Here is a 9,573-nt window from a genome sequence, read left to right as displayed (position 1 = left end):
ACTGCAAACGGTAAATAAATACCAAGTCAATTTTTTCTGATACTGGGAAGATCAAATTCCTTAATACATTTTTTTATCTATTTTTTCTGTAGACGACAAGAATGTGACTTAACCTTGTACAACTATTTTCTTAAAAACAATTTATTTTATCGATACCAAGCCGGATTCTTACCAGGACATTCAACTGTTTTTCAACAATTGGATACTTATCGCAGCATTGTTCAAAATATTGAAGAAGGTAAATTTTCATGCATGATTTTTTGTGATCTCTCTAAAGCATTTGACAGAGTTTGGCATAGCGGCCTTTTATTCAAGTTACAAACCTAAGGATTATATGATGATCTTCCTAAGTTGTCTTCTAGTTACCTATGTCAATGGTCCCAGAAAGATATAATTACAGATCTTTTGTCAAGTAAATCCGAAATATCTGCTGGTGTACCCCATGGATCGTGTTAGGACGGCTTTTATTATTATCACAAAGTGATGTGGCTGTTAATATGCTACCAACGTGTAGATTATTTGCCGATGACAATTCGCTTCAATATTCCTCAAACAACATACTTGACATTGACAATTATTTAAATCATTATTTAAAAATTTAAGAATCATGGTCCAAAAAGTGGCTTTTCAAATTCAATCCAACAAAAACAAAGGTTGTTTTCTTTACTAAGAAACATAACTCCGTTTTATCTAAATTATTTTTTGAAGGCGATATACTGGAGTTTGTTCCGACTCATCGCCATTTAGGACTTTAATTATCACAAAATCTCAGATTGTCTGAATACAACGATGGTACTGTAACCTCTGCATTCCAAAAATTAGGACTTAAAAAAACATATGTATAAAATTGGTAGACTACATCTCTATAAATTATTTATTACCTTTTCAAGAACTACCCTTGAACATTCTTCAGTGTTGTCGAATGGCTGTTCTGTGCATGATGCAGAAAAACTTGAAAAGGCTCCATTGTGGGCTGCTCGAATTATCGGGTTGCCAGTTTTTGGATCAAGGGAAGCGCTTTTGTTAGAAACAGGGTGGGGCATTTTACAGACCAGACGCTACATCGCTTAGATGAAAACTCTGTCCATTTAACATGGGGATTTTGCTTGACTATTTATTTAAGAAATGAACTCAATGTCTACCCAAGTTATACTCGTATAACCTGGGTTGGGGCAATTTACGCTTTATAATCCGCGAGTATAACTTGGGTAGACATTGAGTTCATTTCTTAAATAATTTAATTTTCTGGAATTTGCTGTACAAATTGAGTCCGTTTTACTTTTAAAAATGATATAAATCTGTTCAAAATTCAAACGTAACGTCAAGTGAATTAGTACGTTGGTGCATTGTGACGTGTCTTGTGACGTGCAAACCTGGGGCGCTTTCCATTAACGTTGCCTCGCCGGCGACGTCATCGGGAAACGGTGACGTTAATGGAACGGTTGGCAACGTCACAATAATTCCAAAATGGACGATTGTAGCTTGAAACGTAATTCGCGCATATGCAGAACGTTTTTATTGAACGTATTTGAGGACGATGAGGCCAATGATTATGACGATGACGTTATGATGGAAGTTGTCCATCATTTGCTGAGAGGAAAAAAGAGACGGCAGCGTATTGCGGATTATTTTAGCGCAACAGTGCCTGCATACGCTCCTGAGGAGTTCTCATCCCATTTCAGAATGCGAAGAGAGACTTTTGAAGAAGTCTGTAGACAGGTATTGTTTCAATAATGATCATTTCATATGTATCCCTACTGCATCGCTAGCGGTTTGTGGGTGGATTATGTACATATTCGGTGGATCGACATTATGACACATTTTACGGTACCCATAAATCAATGAAATCGTTAATGAACTTTAACGAATATGATATATAAAACACAGTATTGAATATATTTTTTTAAAAACCTTATAATTTACTTTCAATAAATTTAATGAATATACAGACTGAGTATATGATAAAAAAAAAAAAAAACATGCGCATGATAACGCTGCGCTTTAAAAATAATTTTTAAAAATCTTCTACTTCTAATATAAGGTAACAACTTATATGCACTAGATCGTTGTAAAATTGTACATTCTGAATATTATTTGACCAACAGATAGTGTCAACAGGCCACATTCCACAAGAGCAGATGCGTGGCAGGGAAATTATTGAACCCTCGAAACAGATAATGATCTCCATATGGATGTTGGCCAACATGGAAGGATATAGACAAATATCTGACAGATTTAACGTTACGTATTCATCCGTGTATCGTTGCTTCATGCGCACATGCAGAGCTCTTCAATGCCTGTCTGCTGAAAAAATCAAGTGGCCCACTGGTAATTTTGTTAAAATAAAAGCTTTGATTGTTACTAGTATTACCCATACGACCTATATCTGTAATTTTAAGGGGAAAAGATATTAATATTTCATGTTTTAAGGGCATCTAGAATGGTTGTTGTTTTTTTCTAAAATTGGGATATTTACACACACAATTAAAAGAAAAAAACAGAAAAGAAAAATATGTTCATAAACGTCAAAATCCCTCAAGAGAATGTTTTAAATATACAACTTTTTCTACTTTTGATATTTGCATGCCTTTCAAAATTCCATGAAATAAAAGAAAAAAGGAAGAAACAGTTTGCTTAAAAATGCTTTTTTTTGCGTAAATTTTAGTTTAATAAAGGTATGTTTAGTTTGATGAAGGTGTGTGTTTGCAAAAACGAGCACCCTACGTTCGTTGTTACGCGCTTGCATCTCAATTAAGTCAATTATTTATTAAATCAATTTTACAACTGAATTTTTAATGTCACAGGAGCATGGGCAAACGAGGTCATGCAAGGCTTCGAGAAGATCAAAGGGTTCCCTAGAGTTTTAGGAGCCGTCGATGGATGCCATATTGAAATTAAAGCACCCCAGGAAAAGTACCATCCATTGTCCTACCTCAACAGGAAAAGGGACTACTCTGTTATATTACAGGTGAATATATAATTCAATTCATTAGCAAAAACACTTCCATCAATCTAATTCATTCAAATATACATATGATCATTTAAAATAAGGAATAAAGAATCATTCTTTAAGTATAATGAGGTGATAATTTCGGTCGGGGCGTGATCAAATCCAATAAAGTCCGAAGGGCTTTATGATAGATTTGATCACGCCCCGACCGAAATTATCACCTCATAATAATCAAAGAATGATTCCTTATTACTTATATTTATATAATTTTAAACCATCGTATAATGAAATATTTAAAACATTAATAAGCAAACCCCGCTGACGCCTCAATTTGGCTTCATTTGAAGTTACGGCTTTTATAGTACAAAATCGATACGTAGTGTTATCACAGGCAAAGACACTGGAAAATGTAAATATCACTAAATATATATATAAAAGTAAATATAAAAGTAAATATTACTTTTTCAGGCTGTATGTGACCATACATTGCGTTTTACGGACATTGTGTCAGGATGGCCAGGTTCCGTACATGACGCCAGGGTATTTAAAAACTCGCCCCTTTACGAGGCCAGTGAAATCCTCTTCGATGGGGATTCTCACATTCTCGGAGATGCAGCATACCCCCTGCATAGGTATTTATTGAGACAGTTTATACCATCTGAAAACCATGTGTGTTTTGCAAATGTATGTACACTTAGTATATTTTCAATTTTAGGTGGATTTTAACTCCATACAAGGATAATGGAAATCTGACCGAGAGGCATAGAAAGTACAACTTCGTACATTCCAACACTCGCCAGACCATTGAGCGTGCCTTTGGTCTGCTTAAAGGAAAGTGGAGGAGGCTTAGGTTTCTGGATAACACGAAGCTAGAGGATATACCAACAGTTATAACGGCGGCCTGTACACTCCATAACATGTGCATAGAGGTGAGTTTTGTACTCGTCTGCTGTCAACTTTCAAATATGTAAACTGGGTTTATTCTCCTTAAACATTTTCAAAATTATGTTTTTACAGAACAATGAAGCTGACATGGACATCTGTGATGATGTTTATCCTGATGCTCCGGCTACCAATGAGCCTGTAAACCAGAGTGCATCCATTAAAAGAAATGCACTAGCTCAGTATTTCTGGGTTAACAGCCAGTGAATTAAATTTTACAAGAGAAATAAAACAACATGTTTTTTTAAGTTTAAAACAGTCTTACTTTTTATTACAATGTTATTAAATTGAATGTGTAACACTAAACAAGTACAAATTAATTAACAAGATTTCCCTATTTCATTTACTAAAGAACATAAACTGATACCTTGATAATAATCTTGTAATTTTGAAATATCAAAATAAGACATTCAGGCTCAGGTGGTATGGGACACCATACTGTGACGAAATGTTTATCCAAATAAACAATAAAATCAAGTGTAATTTTATAAACAGTGTCTTTCTCGCAATAGAACATTAAGCGTAACGCAGTTGGTTAGAGGATATGCTTTAAAACTGTAAGTCATGAGTTCCAATCCAGCTGGGGTCTGTAAACCTTTTACCTTTTCAAAAATTATCAAGACATATTTTTTGGCAAAATATTGTAAAATTTGAAAATTCTAAACTGTTGAAAGCATTTTAATTTTAATGTACTTTAATCCACATTGATATCGACTAATGTCCCATACCACCTTAAGGAAATGCAAAATAACATCTATCTATCTATCAAACAGAGAAACCAACCTCTCCATTATTTCAAGCTTTCTTTCATTCATTCTTACCTGCTCCTCTTGAAACCTTCTCCTATCATCCCTCACCTCCGTCAACAACTCAAACAACTCATCTTCTCTCTTCCGCTTGCTCGCTTTCTTCTCTCTCTCACCCCTTGCTTTGACAATCTCACACCCCTTCTCACCATCATCTTTCTCACCACAAACAACATTCACACCCTTTCCCACACCTACAGACACTGTCTTTAGAGGGGTTATTTTTGGGTCATCCCCCATAACTTCCATCATTTCAGAATGGAATTCCATAGACCTCCGCTTTTCACCTGATTTTCTGTTGGCATCTTCAACAGCTTTATACTTTGCGGTTAGCTTGTTAAATTTGGATTGGCACTGGAACCAATCACCAGTAAAGTTGTGGATCTCCTTTAGTTTAACTGATATTTCTTTCCATAGTGCCTTGTGAGTCTTCTTCTTTGAAGCAAATTCCGAATCCATCTCACCTCTCAGACTTATCAAGCCTTTTGTTAGACAATTCGTCCAAGTCTGCTTTATGTCTAAAATTAGATTTTTATAGAATCTCTAAATATTAGGTAGGAATAATTAAATAACATTTGTAGTAAAGATATAGAGAGGATAGTCTGTAACTCTATAAGGCCCTTATTATATAAATAGTGCCTGTTTGGGAGGGTAACAGTTGAAATTGACACCCCGAGAAAACCATTGTCAACCGACGCGAAGCGGAGGTTGACAATGGTTTTCGAGGGGTGTCAATTTCAACTGTTATCCTCCCAAACAGGCACTATTTATTTTGTTATACTGAATGTCTTTTTAAAAATTTTTAAGAAAATTTTACTGCTTTTATATAGGAATAACGTGAATTCTACAGCGAACCGTACGCGCATAATTTTCGCGCATGTAACATTTTTTAATGTTACCTGTTGCCAAGTGCGTTGCTAACGCTGAGGGTAATAGTAAATATTATTAACTGCGTCTTAACCAATCAGATTTCAGTATTTAACATGAAAGTATAACAATATGTGATAAAGTCCTGTATAAAATTTTCTCCATATATTCTTCTGTTAAACATTGAGCCCCCTTTGTAAGAAGAATATTTTAAAGTCATATTACACATTGCTCACAAGCATTGCAGTAATCAAGAAGATCTTAACAACTGTATATTATATATAAACTTATAAAACATTGAAGCCCATGCTGAACCCAAGAATTGTCTAGGGACCCCCGTCTAAACAATTGAGAATCAACAATATGTCAAAGTGCTTGCATTCAAGTACATGTACTACTTATAATTCCATTATTATAACATTTGAGATTTTGAGAATATTTAAAAAAAAAATTCCTATGTAAAATTCAAAATACCACCCTAAATTTAAAAAATAACTTGAATTCCCTTTAGCTAATGATGTTTTGTACCACATTTGGTTGAAAGTGGCCACTCGGTTCTGTATACAAAGTCAAGTTACAAGCGAGATACAGAAGTAAGAATTGATAGTTATGTAAACAAAGCTCGAGTCTTATATTTGTTTACAAAGAATGTAATGTGGAGAATTACCATTTCTTAGACAAAATGACATGTAAAAACAATTTCAACTAATTTAATATCTTCTTAAATACTATTATCAACAAAAAAAAGTTACATTTGATTGAAATTCACACTAATACAACGAATATGTTAAAATGACAATATTCAAGCTTTGTTTACAAAACAAAGAATTATGATCTCTGTATCTTGCTTATAACTTGATATTTGAGTTTTAAATTTTGACATAGCATTATGAACTTCTATATTTATCAGTATGAACATTGAAACTGGAAAAACAAAATTTTAAATTTTTAAGTCAAGTCGTGTCCAAGTCCTTTTAAGCTTTTACCTCAGGTGACCTCAAAAACGTACCTGGCAAAGTTGTGGGAGGTGCATATTCTGTGAAGCCATCTTGAAATTCATTTTGTTCATCTATTAATACAAACATTTTAAGCTTTAAAAGTTTGTTGTTTTAAAAATATGTTTTGCATTTCAAACATTTATTTGCACCTCTCATATTTTTGTTACTTAGAAATTAATTTATTGTTATATGATTTAATTCTGGTTGTAACGCCCTTTCTGATTGGCTAAAAAAATTATTTTATATCATATAAAGAATGTTGCCTACGTCATAGTAAGAATAACATCCAAAATGTATCAATACGCCTGACGTTACGTTTGAATTTTGTACAATTTTACGTCATTTTAAAGGTCAAATGACCGTTTTTATCTACAATGAAGAGTAGAAAAATTAAATTATAAGGAATGAATTTAATATTTATTATTTATACGCTATAAAATGGTTTGAAACAGTTTACGCTTTTTTATAAACTGCTTCGCAGTTTATAAAGCGTAAACTGCCCCAAACCATTTTATAGCGTATAAAACAAATAAAAATTGAATTCATTCCTTAAATCAATATATGTATATAATACATATTTTTTCTTATAGTGTGTGTGTGTGACCAGTTCTCACAAGTACCATTTCTTGCCAGTGAATTATATTTTTGTATCTAATGAAATGTGTTGAAAAAAGACGTAACAATGCACTGGCCAGAAATGGTACTCAGTAAGAACTGGTCGCATGCCAGTATAGTCTAATGCAGTCTACAATAGGATTCAAAATAAATTTCCCTTGTAAAAACAACCCAGTCTGGGCCAATATCAAGAATAAAATGTACATAGACTTACTTTCTTCCATTGACGCAGTGGTACATGTATATGTTGAGTTACTGGTCGACTGACAAGCAGCTCCCTGGCCATGTTGTGGTTCTTCTTCCCTGAAAATATCATGATAGGTTTGAACATTCTACATTCTTGGAATAAGTTGGTATCTTTAGACTTATTTAGCACCTGGTCTAGACATTCCCTGGATAATTCAAAGTATCTTAAACTACTGTACATGAATTGTAACTAGTTGATGAAGAAAATATATATCAAACATAGGCATCAGACCACCTCCCATCCCCCATGCAAATAAATTTATCTCAGATAGGCCTACAATATTTAAAGAAAAACATTCTGAATCCACATACACATGAATGGTTTATTTTTCAACTTATGTTAGCATTTTTTTAAAATCAGTAGTAAAATTTGTGATTTACATATGTAGGACATATGTTTGAATAGGCTGATCAGTTATAAGAGAGAAAAATAATGTCACTTTACCTGTACACTGTGGTCATATTATCCTTTAGGATAAGAGGCTGTACGGGAGAGTTAGTATTGCATTTATGCTGGTTGAAATGGTTCATAGAAAAAAATAATGAGTTACATGACGGACAGTGATAAAGTTCCACGGAAGCCATCGTTAGATAAGAAACGACAGGTGATATGACGCAATGAACTGTCAAAATGACGTAAAACAGCGGGAATACTTACCAAGCGTTTCGATTTTTGAAACAAACATTCTGACCATGTGTAGACAAAATTCGGATTATATACTACACAACAAGAAGTTCAAAATTCTTCAAAAAATAGCAATACAACTGATACTTATCTTGAATTTTGGTTGTAAGTGGTCTCCATGCGACCAGGTTATTGCAATTATCCAGGATTTCAAGGTTATTAAACAAATTTGAGCAGTTAATTAAGAAATAAACAACGTTATTTAGTGAACATGGCGTTATGAATAGCAATTGCTCTGCTGGCATATTCCATGATGCGCGCTAGCGCATCATGGAAAATATGCCAGCAGAGCAGTTGCTATTCATAACACCATGTTCACTAAATAATCGTTGTTTATTACTTATATTTGCATTTTACCACTCACAAATACCCTGCATTAGCCTAAACCTTGACATTTAGCTATTGCATAAAAAATAAACGTTCAGACTGTAAATGTATTTTTTTTTCTTCACATAGATTTGTTAACAAAATCAATGATATGTTATAACAGTTATTCCTTTAAAATTTTAATATAAGACATGTTTTAAATACATCAATTTTAGACAGTTGGAAAAAAACACATGATGTATCGTATAGTGGTTTAAATCTATAACGTCATTGATAATATATGACGTCACACCTTTATGACGTCATAGTACGCCAACAGTTAGGTACATAAATCATGGTATAGATCGGAAGAGTTATCTTTCCTTATACATTGAATTTTGTACATGAAAATATAAAAATCAAACACTTTCGTTTTATTTAGGCACATTTTTATCATACAATAATAAATAACATTTGTAATTGATTAAAATTAAATATGAATAAAACTATAATACCTTTTATTTTATTTTAAACTTTAGATAATTTATATTAAACACCACATATTTTTTTTATTAGAAATATTCACTATATATATGATTAAAAATCACTGTATAATTGTTGAGAATTCGATACCCAAAAGTCATGGGGGGGCAATTGCGCATACAGACAGAGCAATTGCGATTATAGAGTCATAATTGCAGTTCCTCTGTATGGGCTTACAGTGGGAAAGAACAATGGATATGCAAATATTCCCCGTTATTTGGATTGTGAAAACATCTTCTTCCCAAATAGACGCCATATTGTTTCCTAGTCGGCAACAGAAAATTGCGTGGCCGCAATCGCTCGCCGGCGACGCGCGTTCCAGCAATCGGCGACGAAGGCAACACCGGCAAATCCGGCGATGCCGGTTAAATGGAAAGCACCCCAGGTTATACAAATTTAACTAAATTTTTCTATCCAATCAAATGCCGCGTTACAACCAGAATTAAATTATTTGATATTATTCCCAGCAAGCGGAAAATCATTTCACAATACAACATACGAAACAAGGATCAGTTTATTGCTCCTTAGTGTAGACTAGATATAACACATTTCCTTTTGATTTAAATTTATATGCATGGCAATTATTGTTATATTTAAGGAGAAGAGTAGTAGGTT

General features: G+C 33.5%; 2 protein-coding genes across 3 annotated transcripts; one reads left to right on the top strand and one right to left on the bottom strand.

Moving 5' to 3' along the window:
- The first annotated feature begins 1,355 nt into the window (after window positions 1-1,355).
- On the top strand, window positions 1,356-4,148 carry LOC117684803 (uncharacterized). Its single transcript, XM_066078891.1, has 6 exons — window positions 1,356-1,719; window positions 2,106-2,328; window positions 2,805-2,968; window positions 3,419-3,582; window positions 3,666-3,879; window positions 3,968-4,148. Exons 1-6 carry the CDS (start codon window positions 1,468-1,470, stop codon window positions 4,097-4,099), a joined length of 1,149 nt encoding a protein of 382 aa, XP_065934963.1. The 5' UTR covers window positions 1,356-1,467; the 3' UTR covers window positions 4,100-4,148.
- Window positions 4,149-4,206: 58 nt separating this feature from the next.
- Window positions 4,207-8,286, bottom strand: LOC117687788 (uncharacterized). 2 transcript variants are annotated; one of them, XM_066078892.1, is made up of 4 exons: window positions 7,870-8,286; window positions 7,393-7,481; window positions 6,575-6,634; window positions 4,218-5,216 (listed from the first exon to the last, which is right to left on the bottom strand). In XM_066078892.1, the coding sequence occupies exons 1-4, from the start codon at window positions 8,007-8,009 to the stop codon at window positions 4,651-4,653; spliced, it is 855 nt and encodes a 284-aa protein (XP_065934964.1). In that variant the 5' UTR covers window positions 8,010-8,286; the 3' UTR covers window positions 4,218-4,650. The 2 variants fall into 2 exon arrangements, with proteins under 2 accessions (XP_065934965.1, XP_065934964.1); XM_066078893.1 differs by lacking the exon at window positions 6,575-6,634 and having other exon boundaries at window positions 4,207-5,216.
- Between the last annotated feature and the right edge of the window lie 1,287 nt (window positions 8,287-9,573).

This window comes from Magallana gigas, chromosome 3 (assembly GCF_963853765.1).
Source record: "Magallana gigas chromosome 3, xbMagGiga1.1, whole genome shotgun sequence".
NCBI classification, from domain to species: domain Eukaryota; kingdom Metazoa; phylum Mollusca; class Bivalvia; order Ostreida; family Ostreidae; genus Magallana; species Magallana gigas.
The sequence above is the reverse complement of the archived record's forward strand: the minus strand, read 5'-3'. Positions and strand labels throughout refer to the sequence as shown.